Source organism: Topomyia yanbarensis, chromosome 3 (assembly GCF_030247195.1).
Source record: "Topomyia yanbarensis strain Yona2022 chromosome 3, ASM3024719v1, whole genome shotgun sequence".
NCBI lineage: Eukaryota > Metazoa > Arthropoda > Insecta > Diptera > Culicidae > Topomyia > Topomyia yanbarensis.
This window is the reverse complement of record NC_080672.1, coordinates 262,794,444-262,816,928: the sequence shown is the minus strand read 5'-3', so window position 1 is coordinate 262,816,928 and position 22,485 is coordinate 262,794,444. Positions and strand designations below refer to the sequence as shown.

The window sequence follows — 22,485 nt, the reverse complement described above, 5'->3', positions numbered from 1 at the left end:
TGAGATAAACAATGAGAGACAGCGCCATATCGCTACTAGAAATGAAGAACAGTGAGCTCCACCAACTTACCCAAACCGCCAACCAGCGCCGGGCGCCCCTACTCCAGCACATGATGAGGCATGTGTTTCTGTGGAATAGAGTTCTGTATTGTTTTCTTTTGCGAATCATGGGGGTCGGAGTTGGAAAACAAAGTTTCACATTCAAGAAACAAATATTTTATTTGCATTAAAGTAAACAAAAGTTGTATAGATTACAATACACTAAATAAAAATATAACTTTTTTGTTATGCTGTATTTATCGAACCCGTTTCGATTTTGATCCATGTTCAACCTATTATGTTTGGTGCGGCCTTCCAAAGGCACAGTCTGCCCGGTATGTGAGTTTAAAGATGCATTTTGACGAAATACGTGTCAAAAAAGTAACGCCGCTACTATTTTATCAAAGTATTAACTTAAAAATTATGTTGGCTAAAATCTTTAGTGAAGATGGTGTAAAATCATAGTAGTATTGAAACCTATACCCGTTTTAAAATTGCTATTTTAAGAGGGTTTATCACAAAGGCTCCACTGAAATATCGATTTCACTGTACAATCTGCAGATCCTAATGCATAGTTTGCAGTCTCTTTGTGTGGTTGTGCCAGTCCGTATGTTGGCTAAGGAGAGCAGGTTCACTTAATCGTCGTCCTATCGGAAGAAGAAAAAAAACAGAATATAAATCGAATAATTTTCTTGGTGCAACTAAGTGAAGAACACATGTCACGACTAACAGATAAAATTACAAGTTTTGATATCGTGTTGAGTTGCAGATGGAATATATGTCACTGTATACATAGAGCTATCACTTACAATTGAAATTACATTCGAAGTAGAACTAGTCAGAATGAAAATCATAACATCAAACTGGATTTTCATTGGGACACAATTTCTCTTTCTAATTTTTTGGTTGGTTCTCGCTGCTGCAAAATCATATCTTTTCAATTCGCTTATCTAACACTGCTCACTCCGTTGTCTGATTTAGTCGCAGTATAGCTTTGTTTAATGCTAACAGCAATAAATATAAAAATCGTGCAGTTTTTCAGTTATGAAAACTACAAAAATTTCAACCGGATGGTAAGGTTTATTCGGTAAAGAAGACACATTTTTACATTTCTTACAAAAGAAATGTATATGATTTGCTCAAACTTTAAAAACTTTTTCCGAGACCTGGAGGGCCAAGTTTTAAATAGCAATCGACTCCGTTTGACAAATTGGGACAATGTCGGTATGTGCGTGTGTGTATGTATGTATGTTCACTAATGTCGTGCAATTATCTCAGGACTGGCTGAACCGATCTTAACCCTTAAAGTACTGTCACAACTTTGTTGCATATTTATGGTTATATTTTTTGATCCAGTGAATCAATTTTCAAAAATGGAAATAGAATTAGGGGTACAAGTGGACAATCCGGAGAGATTGCCGAAAATGTATTGTACACCTTGTATTTTCTATAGAAATCCAATTCTGATTTTGATGTTTAGGAAAAAAACGGTTGAAACCTTATTTTTTTCTCTTGAAATCACACAGGAATGCTTCAACTGCTTCAACTGACATTGCCGTTTACTTTGTCGGATGTTAGGTTACCGGAAACTCTGGTGTCCAGTTCCGGAGGTCCAGTTTAGATTTAGAGGTCATTCCCATCACATTATCACATTTTTTTCGACGATAGAAGAGCAAAGATGCAATTTTGGATACACATGGCCATTTCAACATCGGTTCCGGAGCTCCGGTGTCCGGTTCTGGTGAACCAATTCCGATTTATAAGTCATTTCCATCATGCGATATAGCAAACCACACTTCCTCGAGGAAATAAATTTCAACATTATTTCCGGAACTCCGGTTCCGGTGGACCAGCTCAGATTTCCATCATGCGGTCATCAAATTACACTTTCTCGGTGAGAAACCACTGGAGGAGCAAATACGCAATTATGGACGCACATGGATATTTCAATATCAGTTTCGGAGCCCCGATTTCCAGTTCACAATTGGTTCCGGAACCGTGGTTGAAATGGCCATACGTGTTCAAAAATTTCCTGTATGCTCTTCCTCTAGTCCTATTGCGTTGAAAAAGTTTGATTTGATGTGCTGCATGATGGAAATCTGAACGGATCCTCCGGAACCAGTCACCGAAGTTGCGGAAATGATGTTGAAATGGCAAAACGCCAAGTCTGTCCAAAATGGCATCTTAGGCTTATTTCGTCAAGAAAATGTGATTTGGTGTGTCGCATGATGGAAATGACCTAAAAACCTAAGAAAAACTATTTTCTCGAAAATTTCTTAAGTAATGGAAAGTACAAGACATTGAGTTGCAGTTTTTTAAAATTTGATTTTCTTCAATTTTCTATAGGATTGCGAAACTCGAACCATTAAAAAGTTAATTTCCTGATTTTAATACATTTAGAACCATCCTACCCACTATTTAAAATATTAGAAAAGTTTTGCAAAGTGAAACATTTTATCATGATGTCGAAACTATATATTTTATATTGTCCACCGTCAAAGTAAACATACTAGCAAATTTGTAAAATTTGAAAAATGTCGCGTTCATTTTTTGCTGAATTATACCTTAAATCATGACCTTGTTGTAGTTGAAAAATAATTATCTTTTGTCTGGCCCAATGAGTGATATTGGTATTCCAAAGAACCCAATTTTTGCCGAAAATGTGCTCATAACTTTTCAACGATAATAGTTAGTTATGTTGTGCCATGAAACAAACAAATCACTTTAAAACAATCTTAAAGTTGCCTTAAGATCCCTTTAGTTTTGAATCAATACCGCAAAAGTTATTTGAATAAAAGAGTTTTTCTAAGAAACACTGAGAAACACCCAATATATTTATATTTATTGTGAAATAAAAAGTAAGACAGAGCTTACATGTCTTCAGTAAACTTTTCTAAAATTTGTTGTTCTAGAACTTCACTGAAAGTCGTAGGCTCTATCCAGAATGATTTAAAAATTAATTGTTTGATCTTCATAACATTAGAACCACCCTACCTTTTGTTTTAGCAAAAAGAAGGGGAAACAACGAAAACTTTTTCAAAAACATAATATGGCTCAACTGTTTAGTTTTAGTAAAATCTCAAAATTCCTGTTATATTTGCATTCCTGGATTCAAAATCATCCGAACATCCGTAAAACTGACTTATTCATGAATCTAGTTCTAGAATTTTGAAGATTTTCCGAAAATATTTCATTGGCATAAATTCGTAGTTACGAGTGAAAACGGAGACTATTGGTCACATAATGACCATCCGGAAATTCCGGAACATCCGCTGAACTGATCAATTCATAAAGTTGGTCTTAGAACCATGTGTTTTTTTAATGTTTCTTGATATCTCATTTGAATGAATTCGAACTTATTACCCACACATGTTTTTTGACTGATTTGGCTACATGCCCTTCCGGAAAATCTGTACGTGGAACTGGCCAATTAATAAACCTTGTCCTAGAGCTTTGAGATTTTCACGAAAATATTTTTGTGAATATCATTCGCTAAAATTCGTACTTGTGGCTGATATAGGGACCCTATTGGTAACGTAGTGACCTTCCAGAAGATCTATAACTGGCTACGGAAGTCGAAAGTTTTTTCAGAATTATTATTTTAAAGAAATCGTATTCATGACCGGAACAAACATTTTGTGAAATGGCTAATTCTACGTCAGATCATCTGAAAGGTTAACGGGTCCCTTTCTCAGTCACAAGTACGAATTTTTGCGAGCGATATACCCTTATATGTTATCGAAAATATCTCAGAGCTCTAGAACAAGGTTCATGAATTGATCAGCTGCACAGATGTTCCAGATCTTTCGTAAAATCATGATGTGGCCAATAGGGTCCATTTTCCAGTCATAACTACGAAATTATATCAATTCAACAAATATCTTCGAAAAAAATCATAGTTCTAGGATTAGATTCATGATACGGATGTTCCGGATTTTCCGGACGATTTTCACGTAGAATCCAGGGTCAAAGTTGAGTCAAAGTATCAATATCATTTTAGATGAGGTTTTATATAAACGTTCAAGCATGTTACAAATTTTTGGGATCAGTTTCATTAGTTGATCACATTGTCGCTTGTTCATTATTATGCGAAATACTTTTATATCGACGAACTCGATATCGGAATCGTACTACTGAACATCCAAAATCTTTCGTACCATGTAAAAATTTGAAATATATACATTCTCATTTTTGTGTTGTTTGTGTGTATTATTAGTATTCTGTCAATAAATCTGCGATTTATGATGACAGTTCTGCATACATCTATGTATGCCAAACATAACCCCATTCGGCAGCGATTCCCACTAGCCAAAAACGGCAATATTTACCAGAAACTCAAAATTGAAACTCCAACAAACAATTTGGGTATATGTTCACATAGATTTGGCTGAAAATGTAACGTTACAATATATTACAACACCTAAAAAAGGTTCTTGCTAGTGACAAGAACAAAATTTGCTTCTAGTCACAAAGTGACGAGACTGTGAGAATAGGTCTCCAGGTCTTCAAGCCATCAAGTCGAAGGTTCGAATTTGCAAACTTTGAAAGTACTGTCGGCAATTTTTTATAGAGAACTTGTTCGTAAACTTTTTTATAAAAAAGATTCAAATGAATTTGATAAGTATACGGTCAGTGGGGATGTGGGCTATCTCAAATAAATGACTCAAATATTCTACTAAGCAAAATGAAAAAAAATAATTTGACGTCGTTTCCGCATACAGTTGACGTATTGCATACAATAAAGTATAGCATATTTGATTTCGACTTTAGGTTTAGTTTGTCCGATGCTTTATTGTCTTCAAAGTACAAACGATATTTATAACAGTCAAGCACTTGTTCACTGGTAAATACTGTTTATTGGTCTCATTTGTGCAAATAGTTCTACTGTGACTTTTAAGGCAAGTAGCAGTGTGAGACGCCGTGTGATCACATGTAAAGCAATTTTAATGCAAACGCCTCTGAAAATGAAGAATAACTAGAATTAGAAACACGTTCAACCATGCGGAAGAAGCAGTGCATGATTATCATACATATAGCATAGTAACAGAACAGTGCGCACGTTTAGCTAGAAGATAGAGAAGCTGTTCGAACCTAAACTTGAAGTTACTAACGACGGGATTGATTGTTCTATGATTTAGGCGATTTTCGCCTAAACAATCCAAAATTCAAAAAAGAATTTTTCAATATTTTACATTTACATAGATACATCTCAGATAGACTTGTGACTTTGAGGTTTGAATAGTTAATAACAGTAAACAAGATACTTGACGTTTAAATGTTAACCTTTGAATTAGGTTGACATAACTGCATAGTAAATAACATTATTGTAACTTAAAAAATGAACAGAATCAATTGATTACTTAAGTAACCCCAACCAAAATCACGTAATTGAAGATCACACATGCAGGACACACAAATGACAAATTCAAAGGCAATAAGATAAAATAAGATTACAATATTGACAGACTTAAAGCACCATACCCCAATAGATTAGCAAGATCCTAAGCGTTACAAAATGATTTACCTTAACAATGGAGCTGACGATTAGAGTAGTGGCAACACCAATACCAAACATTAGAACATATGGCAGGAATTTGGTTGAGAATCCCTGACGTTTCTTCAGCAGGGTAGTCAAGAACGTCAACTTAGTATCCGAGTACGGTGGATATCGAGAGCTGCAATTAAATTGATAAAGTAAACAACGTCATCTTCTCTGCAGAGCAATTGTGCGACGGGTACTCACGAGGCCAGCTTTTCGCCGATTGCGTTGAAATCTTTCGCCAAGCAGGACTTCCTATGGGTAAATGTGTCGAATGAGTACTTTCCGTGGTACGCACCCATTCCACTGGATCCAACGCCTCCAAATGGTAATGTTTCAACTGTTTCGGTACAAAACACATAATTAATAAGAAAGCTTAACCAACTATGCGGAATAAATTAACTGTTAAATCCCAATAGTTAAATGTTAGTATAATTTGCTTAACAAGCTTAGTAACATCACGTATATCTAAATAACAATTCCAACCTGAAAAGTGCGTCAAAGTGTCGTTGATACAAACTCCCCCACAAGAAGTGTTAGTGATTATTGCGGTAACATCGGATTGCTTGCTGCTGAAGATGTACATCGACAATGCTTTGGCTCTAATAGACAAAGCATTCCAGTAGTATTTCAAACATTAGCGTCAGCGTGGGCAAAATAATTTATTAGTTTGTATGCATCATAACGGATCATAACGGAATTCTGTTTTAATGTGTCAAAAGTGTAATGTGACGATATGCAATTTGGAAGGAGGCTTGGATGAGTTGAAAGATAATTATTTGGAACTAAAAACACAATTTAAAGCAAAATTTAAGAAATGGAGTAAATAAACTCATGAAAAAAAGCGAAAATAATTTATTCTATAAAGCCTATGCGTGAATCTATAATGATATTCTATTGTTTGGTTTGGTGTATTTGCCTCTAATAATTCTCATCCTTGGAAAACAGCTTATCGGGCAGACGAAAACTAACCGAATAATAAGAGGAAATGCATTACTAAATTTATGAATTAAAAGTTATAAATATACTCAGATCGGAAAATTCATATAAAATAATACTACTTGACTCGTAGCCCCGGGTTTCATATTTCATTCAACTCAGTTCGTCGAGTTCGGAAAGCGCCTCTATATACCTATGTGCCAAACAATCGGCCCTATCTGCGCGGCGTGTAACGCGAGATGACTAATCTTACCTCACTCTATGACTTTACTCACCCAATTCTGAAGAGTCACTTCGGGTGACATGAGACGCCCATTTAACCGCAATGGGGAATCTCACCTCACTCGAGTCGACTGTCAGAATCGGGTGAAATAAGTCACGTTAAGTGAGTTGAGTTTAGGCATAAAATTACATACTACGTGAACAATATCAATTTATGGTTTTGTGGTATATTTGGTATGCTCGAATGGTGAATCGTGACCAATATACTAAAAATCAGGAACCAGTTTACTAGGCAGGAATCGATCCATAAATAATATTCTGAACTCTGTGAAATATTTCAAGAAACAAACATGAAGACTGTGTTGATTTTGTTAACAAATTTTCAACCATGAAAACCAGATCATTTTCAAGATGTAATAAACCATGAATCAGTTTACGCTGTATAGTTGAACCGCGGACAATGTGCCTAAATCTATGAATAAAATCGCTTGGAACCATTTGATTTATGAATAGCGGTCATAATATTGTGAACTAGTTTAACATCAGAGAAATGTGCAGGCGTCACTAAAGAAAAATTTAGCACAATTTTAAAACGAATGATTTGTGTTTGCTGTCCTGTTGTCATAACATGAAAACATGATTCAATGAACATGAAACAAAATTCATGGCAAAGTCCACACAGTGCGTTCAATTTGGTACTATCACTTATTCAAAATTGAGGGGACGGGCATAGCGTAGTTGGTAAATCGATTGCCTTGTACGCAGCTCACCTGGGTTCGATTCCCAATCCCAAACATAGGGTTAGAGATTTTTCCAAAAGAGATTTCTCTTACCCGAAAAGAGGCGAATGACCCTGAGGTTGATACCTCTACAATAAAAAAACTTATTCAAAATTAAATTATTACAGAGATGAACCGCAAAAGCGTGCTACATCTAGACATTCAAATGAACAAAGACGATGTACTTATGATCAGATAACGACGGTTTCAGCTCCTTGGGTGCGAGCCAGTTTGCCCACTCATTCGTAATACATCTAACACCTCTTCTTTGCCATACATTTGAAATATAGGGCGACTTTCTACATTAAGCACATGCAGATTTGAGCTATTTAAGAATTCCATCAATTCGATGCCTCTCAAAAGGATATCTGAGCTGCCCCAAATTATGATTTGCATCACCGCCGATTGTAAGTACAAACTCATTTATATTACAATATGATGCAACCCTTTTGAAATTATCAGAAGGTGATTAATCATTATGCGGAAAATATGCCGAACAATAGATCCATTTCCTGTTTATGTTATCAACAGTCATATTGACTGTGGCAGCACGAATATAAGACATGTGTCAATAGAACTATTAATGTAGATTTGTAGATGCCATTTTTGTTGAAAGCCACGAAGACGGAGTTAGGTAACTTTTCAATATAGAAGTTTTCTTTATGGAAATACAGCCCTAGAACAAAGAAGCAAAAAACGCAACGAAAAATCTTTCTCGCAAATCATGCATTTTGTATTTAAGGGGCTACAAACCTTTTTATTTTTTCCAAAAATCGAATTTTTTTATTGATTTATCCCAAATTTTGATAGAAATCCGATCGAAAGTAACAGCGCATACAAGCGTGCTTTGTGTACCAAGAGCAGTGGTAACTTGAAATTTGAAACTCGATTATCTCGAAATGTTTTTATTTTTCAAAAATGATTTATCCGTGATCACGATTGCCGAAAAACCACTCAACAGATATTCTTCAATTTTTTCCAATTGATAGTAATTAAAATTTCTCGTATCTTCACGATTCCTTTTTTATGCATAAATTTTTGTTTTGTAGATTACAATTTAATACAATTTTTAGAACGTTTAGAACGCAAAAACGTTCCTAAATGCAACAAAAAATTACTATTTATTCAACTAATCGTTAAAGTACGAGGTATACTCATATACTAATGGATTTTTTTGAGTTTTGGGATTTTAGCTGATCTATTGGTCTTTAATCGTAATCACCGTAAACCTCTTAAATAAAAAGGGCTTCGGGGGAAAACCATAACTCCGCCAATTATCAATATATGTTTATAAACTTATGCTTGTTTAATTCACTGAGAAATGTACTACCAAAATACTATAAGTTTTATGTAATGAAATCATTGCTTTATGTCTTTACATAAACTCAAACTTTCTTGACATTTTTCGCACAAAAAGGTATGTAACCCCTTAAGGGACCATTCATAAATTACGTAACGCATTTAGGGGGGAGGGGGTACGACAAGTTGTGACAAGTTGTGACATAGGGGGGAGGGGGTGTTAACTAGATCGTTACGTAACATGTTTTCATTGAAGAAAAAAAATTTTTTCTTGGAATTTGTTACGTAACAGGGAAGGGGGGGGGATGGAGAAATTTGTGACAATTTGTTACATAGGGGGTGGGGGGAGTCAATTTTGGGCAATTTTTGCGTTACGGAATTTATGATTGGTCCCAAATGAACATGGAATATCAAAGTTAAATAGATGTAGATATATTTGATTTTAAAATTTCTTGGTTTATTTACTATTATATTGGAATTCACAAGTTTTAATCGTTTATGTACCAAAATATGAACGTGTATAGGTTCGTACGTACGGATTGTGCTACGATTATTTTTTTTTAATATTCAAAATGTGTACAAAATTTTGACGAAGCGAGAGATGCTGCGAGAATGGTCAAATAGCCGCCAAGCGTAATAAGTAATGTGAGCAAGCGATGACAGCGAAGATATCGAAGGAACAACGGTGAGCATTATGTTGCATAAACAATGCTACACTCTACGGAGTGTATGGTACAAAAGTAGGTACATAATTTTGTACCCACTGCAGATTGTTACATTTAAACGTTATAAATAGTGCCCAAGTAGGTTCATTACCCTGGATTTTCCGCTCGATATAATTCTGGAATGACAATGATTCAAACCCATCACACCCAACACTCAAACACATTGCTAGCCCTAGGGGTGTTTGCTCATGTACATTAAATTAGTCGAACTAAATAGTAGTTTCTTCAGTGTACTAAAATTAGTGCTCAAAATGTGTAAATTTTATAGTAAAATTGTGATATTGCATACAAATGATGTATTCAAATTTTGAACGCGTACAAATAAAAATTTCTCTTCTTACACACAAGAATGAAAATGATAGCAAAAACACCAACAACGCATACTTTTAGCTTGGCAGTAAAACTTTTATGGTGATTGTTATCATTGAAAATTTTCAAAAAATTTATTTCAAACTAACAAGTAGGGGCGTGTCCTCGTGGTGTGGTCCGGCTCCGGTTTTAGGCCCACCGCGATTTTTGACAAACGCGTTTTGCTAGTACTGTAAAACATCGCATACCATCCAATCATAACATATGTTAATTTTTGAAGGCATTTCAATCCGATCTATAGGGGAACCCGGGTCTATTAAGACAGGGGGGTCAATTCGGACCCCCTTAATTTCTCAGAAAGTAGCAAGACTTTATGACTATCGTACCTATTCGCGGAACCGCTATTATGAAACATTAATTTTGAGAGCTGAAGTTGATTCTTTGTTCGTTGTAGAAAGGAGATACAACGTGTTTCGTTGTTTAGCAATTCTCAAAACAAAAATCATTATAATAGAAAACCATGATTAAAGCAACAAATAAAAGTGAAAAAAATAAAAGGTAAGTGTTTTAGTAAGCTTGAGGCTCCTATTTTATGGGATGATTTTTGTTTGGATGAAAACAGAGATATTTTCGAGACGCTCATCACTTTTGTGCGATATGAGCGTACGGGGCTATTCGGACACCCTATTCCGTCAACCACCGTTCAGCGGCTTGCGGCTGCGCACACCATTGCACAGGCAACAGCAAAGAAAATACATGGGCCGCCAATCGACAGCTGTGGCATACCAGATTAAGTTTTTGTAAAGCAATTTTATTTTTTTTGCTTCTTAAGGAGTGTCTCTTGTAACTTATTCATAGGTAAACATAATTCCATTATAAAAAATTTATGAAAAATAACGGTCTGAATTGCCCCGTAGGCAGGTCCGAATTACCCTTACATTTTAAAAGGATGGAAAAACGTAGAGGTTTGCAAATCGTCGCCTAGCGCAGCCATTGAGTGGTGCAAATGAACCTTTTATGGCACCAAAATGTAGCTGAGGCTTCAAACTAACAATTAGGACTTTTGACCGGTAACTTTCTTCACATCTATCAGACTAAAAGGGCGATTTGCTTAAGCAGGTCCGAATAGCCCCGGGTTCCCCTATCTATTTATCTATTTACACAGTGTTTTCGAAGTTTTGGTGATTGATTTTTTCGTAAAATCATTGAAAGACCGTGACTAAAAATCGCATATGCTAAGTGTTAGTGATGCAGATTATCGCACAAAAAAGATGTTTGTGAAATCATTGAGTGGGAAAAACAATTGCAACAAAGTCATCATTGCCAGTTGCAGGTCACTATTTGTACCCGGTTATGGGCCACCGTTGAAAGTCATTATATATGATATTTGTATATCTATGAATATGAACATATTTGTTGCATTTGGGTGTATTTAAACAACCTATGTCGTCGCTGTTGTGCTATCTTATGACAAGCGCCATTTTTACCATTTTTTTGTTAACCATTTTTGTTAACGACCTATTGAGTTAATTTGTCAACAGTTTTTTCGGCATTTAATTAGCAAGGGACTGGAAGGTGAAGTATATTTTTCAATATTTAGAGCCATAGTACTCAAGGGAGAGCAAGGTGTTGAAAGGAGAAAGTTTAGAAAAGCGTGGAAGGATCATATATGCAAGCTTAGAGCTCACCGGCGACTTAACCCTTTGTCTGCTACCGTAGTGGTCAAGGTCTTTTGGCATTAGAAATGCGAATCACCTGAGTCTACGGCATGTCCGAACAAGCGTAAAGTAACTTGTTACTTCATGCTGTCGGAACCGACAAAAAGTTAAGTCACGGTAAACTTCCACACTAAGCATTTGCGACGTTGAAACTCATTGAATGAGCCAGTTTTGTTTGTTCCCTCACCAATTGCCTGCCTGAGTGATTTTATTTTATCGACTATTGTGACTGTCTCAGCGTGTGTGACAATATGGTCACATGTGTTGCTGATTTGCACGGTGTCGGCAGCTTTCACCCAACGCTGCAACGATGAATCCCCATCACGGTAAGTTCTATTTTTACCATTTTTTTGTTAACCATTTTTGTTAACGACCTATTGAGTTAATTTGTCAACAGTTTTTTCGGCATTTAATTAGCAAGGGACTGGAAGGTGAAGTATATTTTTCAATATTTAGAGCCATAGTACTCAAGGGAGAGCAAGGTGTTGAAAGGAGAAAGTTTAGAAAAGCGTGGAAGGATCATATATGCAAGCTTAGAGCTCTCCTTTCAACACCTTGCTCTCCCTTGAGTACTATGGCTCTAAATATTGAAAAATATACTTCACCTTCCAGTCCCTTGCTAATTAAATGCCGAAAAAACTGTTGACAAGCGCCATTTAGCACATTTCGAGAAAAACGATTTTTAAAGTTTGAGATTGAATATCTTGAAACCTATAAATGGTATAAACAATCCAAAGAAGACAATTGATGCTTCTATCTGTTCTGCACTAATCTCTCAAATATTACGAAGATCGGTTGACTATGTTGCGAGTTTTTACTATGAATGTAAACAAAAGTCGCACTCACACGTGTCATAGGCGTGTATTGATGACAAAATTTGTATGACGTGTCATAATCGTGCATGGAAAATTTTCTATAGAAAAAAATCATCACTTTTTAACTTTTATTCATATCTTTGGGTTCATATGGTCTATAAACATTCGGTGAAATGCATTTTAAAGGAAATTAGTCAGGGAATCTAGAAAAAATGGTTATTCTTAATTACAGTGATGCCAAATATATTTTATTTCCAGTTCAAAACTAAAACTGTGTTTTTCTCACAACTCGTATAATTTTCTTTGGAAAATGTTTATGCCATTGTGTTCCTCAGACATTTTCACACATAAAACCGTCTAAAACTTCAATATAACTTGAGCCAATTCCTAGATATAGTGATTTGAAGCAAAAAACTCACAATTTCTTATCATGTTTCTAGCTATATCTAAGTAACCAAGTAGAATTTCAAAATTCTGAAAACGCCACTTTGTAGAGATTTTTCAAACAAGTAATGTGGCATATCTAACTCAGTTTACCCCAAAATGGCGTTTGTCATAAGATAGCACAACAGCGACGATGTGCCCATTGTGATTCTGACTTGGATGTGTCGAATGATTAAAAAGTTTCGATGACTTATCCAATTCAACATTTCGGGTTATTAAAGACTCAAAAAATTAAAAATGTTTTTAAACTATCAATTTGTATTGTTTTCACTGCATACTTTTGCTTTTTCAATATATTGTTCTAGGCAGTCCCCAGATAAATAATTTTTTGGTCAAAAAAACATGCTTTTTCAATACATTTTTCTAGGCAGTCCCCAGATAAATAATTTTTTGGTTAAGAAAACATCCTCATCCACATTATTCATTACTTTTTTATTTTAACCTGAATCAATATACTTTCAAACGATCCCCTATGCGTCAGTTTTTTTTTTTGAAGCGAAAAACTCGTACTTTTACCATTATTTTTTCAGTGTGCAGTTGAATACCTGTTTATTAGTACTATTCAAACTTTCTACAAAATCGGCTGGCAGCACTGTAGAATTTGAATGTTCGGAACAAATAACACGATTTGTAGTCACGAAGGTGAAAAAGACGTAACTGTAGTTTTGGAGCTATCATACTCAAGTGTCACTAATGCAGCAGCTACGCCCGTTTCATCTTCATGAATAATATTCTATCATGCAAATGTGCGTAAACAGCTAACCTGCCGCGTGCATCATAGTGTCGTTGATACAAATCCCACCACACGAAGTGCCGTTGATCAACGTTCGTTGGTCTTTTTTATTCGCACTAAAGATGTACAGCGCTAAAGGCTTTTCTCTAGCGTAGTTAGAAGGAAGAGAGTTAAGATTTTTAGAAAAAATTGAGACAATCACCATATGTACTAAGCATAATGGAACATATAATAAGCACATCCAACAATGAACGCAAGTTTACTGAAAAGATAAACACTAAATAATATAATCTGTTCCCGGTTTTCGAAATTCCCAGCACCACATGAAATAAACCATAACCCTTGATTATCCTAGGATTTGCTAAAATTTTCTAGTTAACCTACAATCCTATCCGAACATCCCTGGTAAGTAATAACAAACTGTTTAATTAGAGATCAACGAAGGTGCAGTGTACTGTTTACATAACCTGAACCAATTTGTCAGCATGATATATCTGAACTTCTTACCGGCGTACTGCATAATAGTATCATTGAGACACATACTGCCCGATCTCGTGCCATGAATGAAAAGATCTTGCATTTTTTTGTCTTGCGTGAAGATGTACATGACAAGGGCAGGTGATCTGATCAGGTGATACCAGGGGCAAAACAAAAACATAAATGAAACGAATGAACAAAACAAATATAATGGTTAACGATAGCACACATACATCGCGAATGAATAGTCAATGAATAAGTGCAATTCACGAAACATTCAATACAATGGACTCTCAGACAATTACCTCGAGTTGATGAAATGAATGGCATCGTAGGCATTTTCGACGTTGATAATCGGCAAAATCGGTCCAAAGATTTCATCCTGCATCACGGGGTCATTCGGACTGACGTCGACGAGAATCGTAGGAGCAATGTATTTCTCCTGTGAGTCTGTTTCCCCGCCAATTGCAACATTGGCTCCCTTAATCATGGCACTGAGTCGTCTGTGGATAAAAAAAAGAAAACGGTTTAAACACTGGGTGTGTGTGCATCCTACACTTTATTTACTGGAAATGTTGTTGGTTGATGATACGGCACAAATCGGGACTATCCTTCGGATTGCTGCCGTACCATTCCGCTAAAATTTTCTTTGCTTCCGCCAGGAATTGCTGCTGTACCTGCTTCGAACAGAGTAAATAATCTGGTGCTATACACGTCTGTCCGGCGTTGATGAATTTGCCCCATAGAATCCGTTTCGTGGCGATCGGAATGTCCGCCGTACTATCGATATAGCAAGGACTTTTGCCACCCAGTTCCAGCGTACAAGGCGTTAGATTTTCATTGCAAGCCTGATGCACAATTTTTCCCACGCGACCGGAACCGGTGTAGAAAACGTAATCGAATTTTTGCTTCAACATCTCCGAAGTTTCCTTGGCGCCGCCTTCTACTACCCTGTAGCACTCCTGTCAATAGAAAGTGAATGAAAAAATGCACTCATTATCACTAGCTCACGAGCTTGTAAGCGTAATTGCCAGACGTACGTTATTATGCAACTAATTGCTGCAAGATTTACGGCTCGAATAGGTTACTTGGTATACGGAGCGGAGCGGGGTTTACTCGGCATGTGGTTCGTACTTAGCATGATTTTTACTAGAGAAACATAAAAGGGAAGTTGCGATAGAAACGAGTTCTGAACTAGTCATGCGAAACTCGAAAGAATTCCAACAAGCTTTTTATCGTTAGGCAATCTACCACGCACTGTGTGGTGATTCGAACGATTTCATAAGCTTCTAAACGATTTTGCCGGCTTGCAAGAATTAGCATTCCCTTTCGTTTCTCTATTTATGCACGGAAAAGACTGCGCGATCACTTAGAGCATGTTGTTTATATTATTTTGACTGTTTTATTTGGAGATTGACTGAACAATCGAAACTTCTTTCGAAGTATTATTTTCCATTAGCTGTTGAAATAAACCTGGTTGGAAGTACATTGCTTCAGAAATATATTGCAACGTTTAAGAACTGATTCGTTGAGTTAGCATCTCCACATTTTTCTTTATAGAATTTATCATATCAAAATAGCACTTTCTAGGTATTTTATAAAGTATATTTCTTTATTTCACGGCAAAGTGAGCTGATCGGGGTATGTCTCTGCAATAACGACGATCACACAGGTTATAAAACTTATTCGGATCATCAGTATTTTTTTCTTCCTTATTTACGAGGCAGACATTTCGACACTTTTGTTTATTGCCACAAAAACAATAGTATGCTCCATTGAGATATGAGTGACAAGTACGTCATCTTAGAAAGAATCTGGTTATGTATAGCTATATTGATACGAAAAATAATTCCCTCAACACAAATTACACGAGATTTGAAATTGTACGACTTATTTTGATTAGAAAAAAGATGAACTGGATGTTCTTCTTGTGTAAGTGAGAAATCCGATGCTTGCTGACATTGCACAATAGTCAACAACTTGTGACAGGTCGTTTAACGTCTCAGTAGCTGTAGCTATGAACAACACAGCTAATAGGTTATTATTATATTATTTATTAGTTTTTTAGAAAATCATTGGAATGCGATGGCATCGAAATTTCAGCAATTATTTGTATAATTTTATTTTATTTTTAGAAACTAAGATTTCGTAATTCATCGATTGTATTTCAAGTAACGAATCATTATTAAAATATAAGAAAAGCAATATCATACAATAAGGGAGAATTAAATAGGTTTATTGAAATTATCCACTTATACATTGCAAATGCATTATTTTGAAATACAATGCGTTTAAATCGTCAGCGCAATAAAAGAGAGGCCTGTGATTTATTTTATTTCTATGGAACCGAACTGGTATACCGAAGCATTACATAGCACCGACCTTTCATTTTATTCTTTAAAACGCCTCCAGAACAATGTCTTTTTTGCGTAATCCCCTGTTCAATAAACGAATGTGAAAGAAACCACGTCTGATTACCGGTTAAATGCGTTTATGCTCATTTGTTTCGTATGACGTTCACCTTCACCGAAACCGCACTTCCGTGGTGAGTGATTTCCCAGCATGGGAAGAACGGCGAGATCTCACAGCGCGCAGCGCACGCATACCGGAACCCATTCAAGCCAAACGAGCGAAACTCTTGAAACGATAAAAGATATCACGCTACTACTTACCGAGTCCAGATACTTTGGGATTGTTTCAGCAATAAATTTGGACGTTGCTCCGGCCACTTCGCTCGGTTTAATAAGTACACAATTTCCTGCCGCGATAGCTGCTGCCACGGGGACCAAGGTCAACTGCAACGGATAGTTCCAGGCACCAATGACCAAAACTACTCCGTAGGGATCCTTATAGATGTACACCCCGTCCATGATGTTGACCATGGTTTTCTCCGGTTTTTCCGGTTTGACCCATTCTCGAAAGTTGTAAATTGTATTACGAATATCGTTGATGAGAAAATCAATTTCCAGTACGTGAGCTTCCTGCTTGTGCTTTCTCAAATCAGCTGCTAGCACTCTGACCATCTCAGCAGAGTTTTCCTCGTACATACGCAACAGATTTTTAAGCTGTTTCTCTCTGAGACCGGGCGAATAAAAAAACATTCAAATTAATGCACGGCAACACGGCATACTTAATGATTGCAAGTAGCACTGGGGTCAGTTCGAAAAAATACAACGCGCATGTGAGTATATTGAAGTGAAGGGTAAAGTCGAATTTGAATAGCTTTATGTTAATTGTACCGCAAAACAGACTAGTTCAAATGCACATATCATTTAAGCTATAACAAACTTGACAAAAATACTGAAATAAGGTAATTTAGAGTTTCAACTCCATCGGTTATACACTACGAAAACGAATCAGGGTGATTGTAAAAAAGGAGAAGATGGCATAAGGAAACCTTGAATTACGGACTTTGATATGACTTTAATTTGATGATGGCATACAAACAAATACACGTACCTGAATTCCACATTTCGCGTCTTTCCACTTGCGAAGGTCGTGTGAAGTTGTTGTACCACCTAGATTTCAAACAGACGCAAACAATTGTCAAGAAAAAGTGTTGGTGATTACTGGCATATCATGTTTCATACTTACATCTGCGTAACTCATTGTGGTGTCGTGATTTCCTGTAAAAAACACGATGATACATGAATTAATAAGGTTGTTAATACTTTTTTTTCTATTGAAACACTGTATATCGAGAGTTATACAGTCATGCGCTCACGTAAAGTAACAATTTTGTAAATTCGTCAGATCTAGAGGATGAGTAATCAACGAATAAGAAGGATTTGCCCTCAATTGGGTTCAATGGTTACTCACATCACAATGAAGAGTATTATAAAGAAATTCAATTTCCGGAGATCATATCGGTTTTCGTGGTTCTTATAAATCTTATAATAAAGCTTTTATTCTACTAAACATTACTTCACAGCAGGTACATGTCTCACTAACAACAACGTTCCTTAAAAAGGAATATTTATAATGCAAAAATTTGCTCTTATTAAAAAACAAGGACGTAGCGCTCAAAGGATACAAAATTGAATTTTGGAAATTGATGATATTGAATTTAATAGTTTTATGAGAAAACATTTATAGGTTAATAACTTTATATAATACAAGGCAAGAAATACGTTTAAACATATTGCTTAGCTACTACACTTCTATTCAAGTACATTATAATAAGACAAATTCAATCTTGAATTGTACAAAGTAATCCGACTCACCGAAAAAATGTTTCAACAGTTTATTTTGTAAAGTGCATTTTCAATGGAATGTACTTCAATCATCTTGTTTTAAATAAACCAGACAAAAAACGTTCTGTTAGAGTGAAATTAACATTGTGAATATATGTAGATGATTTATAGGTAAATCGATGATGAAGATGTGTTTTCTCTCTATTTTTTTAATTAAAAATGTTGATTATGAATTGTTTATTCCGACTTTTCCAACTTTATCAAAATGATGATACTCGTAAAATAAAGTCTCATCAAATTGAAAACTATATATGACGTTGTGTTATTACAGGTAATGGTTATCCATAATTGCGCAAAGACAATAAACTATTTCTGTTAATAGTGTGAAAACTATTTGAGATGTTGAAATTTCTTATTTATAACAAAATATATATTCAGTTTGATATTTTGGTAAAGAAAAATAAACAAAACAAAAATATTCTAAAGTTTGCAAAGCATGTAATTATAGCAAAATGGGATCAAAATTTGATGCCACATTTGAAAAAAAAAAACTGAGTTCAAAATAAGATTTCAATTTGTTGCTGATAGGGTAAAAGGGTATAATACGCCCCACCGGGGCTAAACGCCCCTCTTCAATTCCCAGGATTCCTGAATTAACTAAAAAATAAAAATGACTGATAACAGTATCCTTTCATGAAATCAACGTACTAAGTTAGTTTGGTATTTTTAATATGTTGCAAAAAAACAATATACACAAAAGTTTCAAAAGAACTACTTTTATGTAAGCTTCCACTTGTTCCAATAGCATTACAACCAATTAGAAACAGTCGGATTCGATGGAACTTTTTCAAGTAGCTTACTAGAATATTATATTTACTGTCTTAGTTTTTAGCTTGGCTTAAAACTATGTGCGTGTGTGTGTAGAATTATTCATGTATTCACAATAGCTCATCATCGCCCAAAATGCCCCACCCATTGTTGTGGGGCATACTCACCGATTGCTGTGGGGCCTACCGTCCTCTTGTTGTGGGGCATATTACACTTTTACCGGGGGCATTTTGCCCTGGGTGAAAGAAAAAACTAGAATTTGGGCATCTTTGAAAAATGTTTAATAGTACTTGTATCAGGATGTTTTTAATAAAAAATGAAACGGATACTAATTTCTAACTAATATAACAATAAATTGGAGTAGTTAGTGAGAAGATCATAACGTCGAATGGTGAAATATAGCTATTTTTTCTTAAGGGGGGGGGGCGTATTAGTCCTGCACACCTAGAAAAAATCGTGTAAATTTACGTCTCCTGACCCTGACATATACGAGCATCAAAAATGACTTACTTTTACGTTTCATTTTAATTTTATTTGACGTTGAATTTCGCTGATCATGTAATTTTACGCCACATATGGCGATTGTTCTGAATGGCAGTACGTGTAATTTTATGTCATTGCGCATGTAAAGCGTATGTTTCATGTAAAATTAAACGAAGGGCGGTTATATTTTGGCATTTCGTGAATTACGGTTTACTAAATTATGTCATGCTTGCAATTACGTCAACGATAAAATTCATATTTTTTTGGTGTGTGTTTACCCTAGAGATGGGCGAAACAGTTCACTTCGAAGAACCATTCCCGACTGAACAGTTCTGTAAAAAGAACTAGTTCAGATGAACCGTTCTTCCGTTCAGTTGATAATTTACTTGTATCTCAAAACATTCGATTCTTGGAGAGGAACCAAACAGATGCTGCCCAAACTATTATACCCCTGTATGCTTAACAAGTTCATCAAAGGTAGCGATTTCTTCATGATGTATAACTAGAGAAATAGAGAATGTGATGAGTCGTTCTTCGCCGGTTCCATTCTGGGAGAGCACAGAGAGCGGTTTGTGGGACGGCAAGTCGGTTCATTTTCATTCGCTCGCCTAAAAATCGGTCCGAGAAATTCGCCAAACGGCTTTAGGTCAGGTTCAGTTCATTCGCTTTGAAGAGAATTGAGAACTACCGTTCTTTTAAAAAGAACTTCCGTTCGCTCATTCTCTTCGAAGAACCAGTTCAATTGAACCGTTCGCGAACGAATGGCCCATCTCTAGTTTACCCTATAAAATACGGTTTCATTTCATCCAAAGGTGATAATGGCGATCCAAAAATCGATTTTAATAATTTCACAGACTTCAACCATCAAACTTATGTTTGAGATTATTTTCTTCGGAAATGTAACTGATTTAATTATGCACACCTAGAAAAAATAGTGTAAATTTACGTCTCCTGACCATGACATATACGAGCATCAAAAATGACTTAGTTTTACGGTTGATTTTAATTTTCCATGAGGTTTAATTTCGTAAATCATGTAAAATTACTCCACATACAGCGTTTGTTCTGAATGGTAGGAAGTGTAATTTTATGTCATTCCGCATGTAAGGTATATGTAGCATATAAAATTAAACGGAACACGGTAATGTTTCGTCATTTCGTGAATTACTAGTTGTTGAATTGTGTCATGTTTGCAATTACGTCAACGATAAAATTCAGATTTTTTTGGTGTGTGCATTCAGCTTTAATGTTTCTTATATTTTTTCAATTTTAGCGAATTTATAAAAAAATCAAAACTATTATTTATTTAATTTTTTCTATTTTATTTACTTCATTTCATTAAATTTTATCTGTTTTTTATAATTTCATTTTTTTACTTAATTTTATGTAGTGTATTTGTTTTATTTGTGCTATTAAGTTTTATTTATTTCAAGTGTGTAGGGGAACATGGGGAGACTTGACCAAGCACGAGATTTTACAATTATCAATAACGTGTTCTATTTGGTTCAAAATTTTCTTTTCAATATTACACTTGTGTCGATCCCGTCAGGTAATTTTAAAAGTTGGAAGTAAAAAATTCTTTCCCCATAGTAAATATTTCGTAATTCATGAATTTGCGTTATATCATGTAATTGTTTATCAAACTTCGTATGGATATATCTCCTAGAGTATTTTTTATAGATCCCATATACCATGTTATTCCTTATGAAGTAGTGAAATGATTCTACATTAATCGGAATATTGGAATAATTAGCACGACATTGAACGTAAGAACTAATAATGTGTCTATAGAGAGTTTGTAGGGGAACTTTTTTCGAGAAAATTTGTTGGAAATTCGACATGTCTATCTCTCAAGAGAAAAAGTTATAAAGTGTACATGTCGACAAACCCCCTTAAAAAGAGTTTTTTTGCAACAACTTTTTTATTTGATTCTTGGCATTTTTGCAATGTTTGGAAAAGTTGTAGATGCTTTAAAAATACATATTTTGGCAGAACATTCCAACTCGCTATCTCTTTGTTTTAAGAATTCATGACGGCTTTTATTTTTTTACTCTAACTTTAATGGGCTACGGGTTTCAGAGTAACAGGTAGTAAACTTAGCAGTTTTTATTTTTGTTAGGCAATATATGCCCTATCGATACATATATAATACATAGCGGGATCAAAAGAAATACTTAGAAAACCTTTGAATAAAGTACCTTAACTTTTTGCATTACAGTGTGTAAATGCACTTTAACCATATTTTTTCAGTATAACTTATTTTCTATGCAAACAAACTGGATCATTTTTTTAGGATTAGTCAACAATTTTCGAAATTTGGAAACCGTTATGCGTTTTATTCGTTTATTATGACAGTTTAAGTGGTTTTGATATTTTTCTTTTTACATATCGTTATGAGAATAAGTGGAACCATTTAATTGGTTCATATAAATCAATAGCATATTATCACGAATTATCTTCCATTAAAGATAGTAAATAACGAAAGATATTTCGTTTTTTAGATAGATCTAAATAAATGACAATCGAATATTGATCGTAAAATGCAGTATTTCATGAATTTTTTAACAATTGGTTAACAAATTGAATCAGAATGATAACAGTTTACAAATTAGTTCCATAAATACCCAAGGCTAATAATTGGTCCAAGTGTTTGCTAAACTGAGATTAAATAAAAGATTCTAAATATATGCATTGTTCCTATATGAATTAATACACATAAAACCAGAGCTCAAAAGAATTGACTTCCCTGCGTGAACTTGAAAGAAAAGGAAAATCCAATGCTAATTCGATTATTGCAGTCAATAGAACTTTTTTGGGGGGTCTAGGATTAACCTCGTCTCAAATTTTGGGATACCTCAAAAATAGATAATATATGGGTTATTCCGCGCAATGGTCAAACAAAACAAAAATTTTGAATCGACCATCACGAATTAGAACCAGTTT

The 22,485-nt window shown here is 35.2% G+C and overlaps 1 protein-coding gene across 6 annotated transcripts in view; it reads right to left on the bottom strand.

Moving 5' to 3' along the window:
• Positions 1-193: 193 nt before the first annotated feature.
• The window catches only part of LOC131689443 (aldehyde dehydrogenase, dimeric NADP-preferring-like), a 57,787-nt gene continuing 35,495 nt past the window's right edge, over positions 194-22,485 (bottom strand). For 3 of the 6 annotated variants that reach the window (XM_058974529.1, XM_058974534.1, XM_058974535.1), the window contains 9 exons: positions 17,633-17,664; positions 17,498-17,556; positions 16,711-17,113; positions 14,606-15,000; positions 14,344-14,541; positions 6,065-6,180; positions 5,783-5,918; positions 5,564-5,714; positions 4,811-4,997 (listed from right to left, as the gene is read on the bottom strand). In XM_058974529.1, the coding sequence (XP_058830512.1) occupies positions 4,983-4,997; positions 5,564-5,714; positions 5,783-5,918; positions 6,065-6,180; positions 14,344-14,541; positions 14,606-15,000; positions 16,711-17,113; positions 17,498-17,556; positions 17,633-17,664 (1,505 nt within the window). In that variant the 3' untranslated portion in view covers positions 4,811-4,982. Of the gene's footprint in view, positions 687-4,810; positions 4,998-5,563; positions 5,715-5,782; positions 5,919-6,064; positions 6,181-13,591; positions 13,708-14,068; positions 14,185-14,343; positions 14,542-14,605; positions 15,001-16,710; positions 17,114-17,497; positions 17,557-17,632; positions 17,665-22,485 lie in introns of those variants that run through there. The other 3 variants (XM_058974533.1, XM_058974532.1, XM_058974530.1) reach the window with 3 other exon arrangements.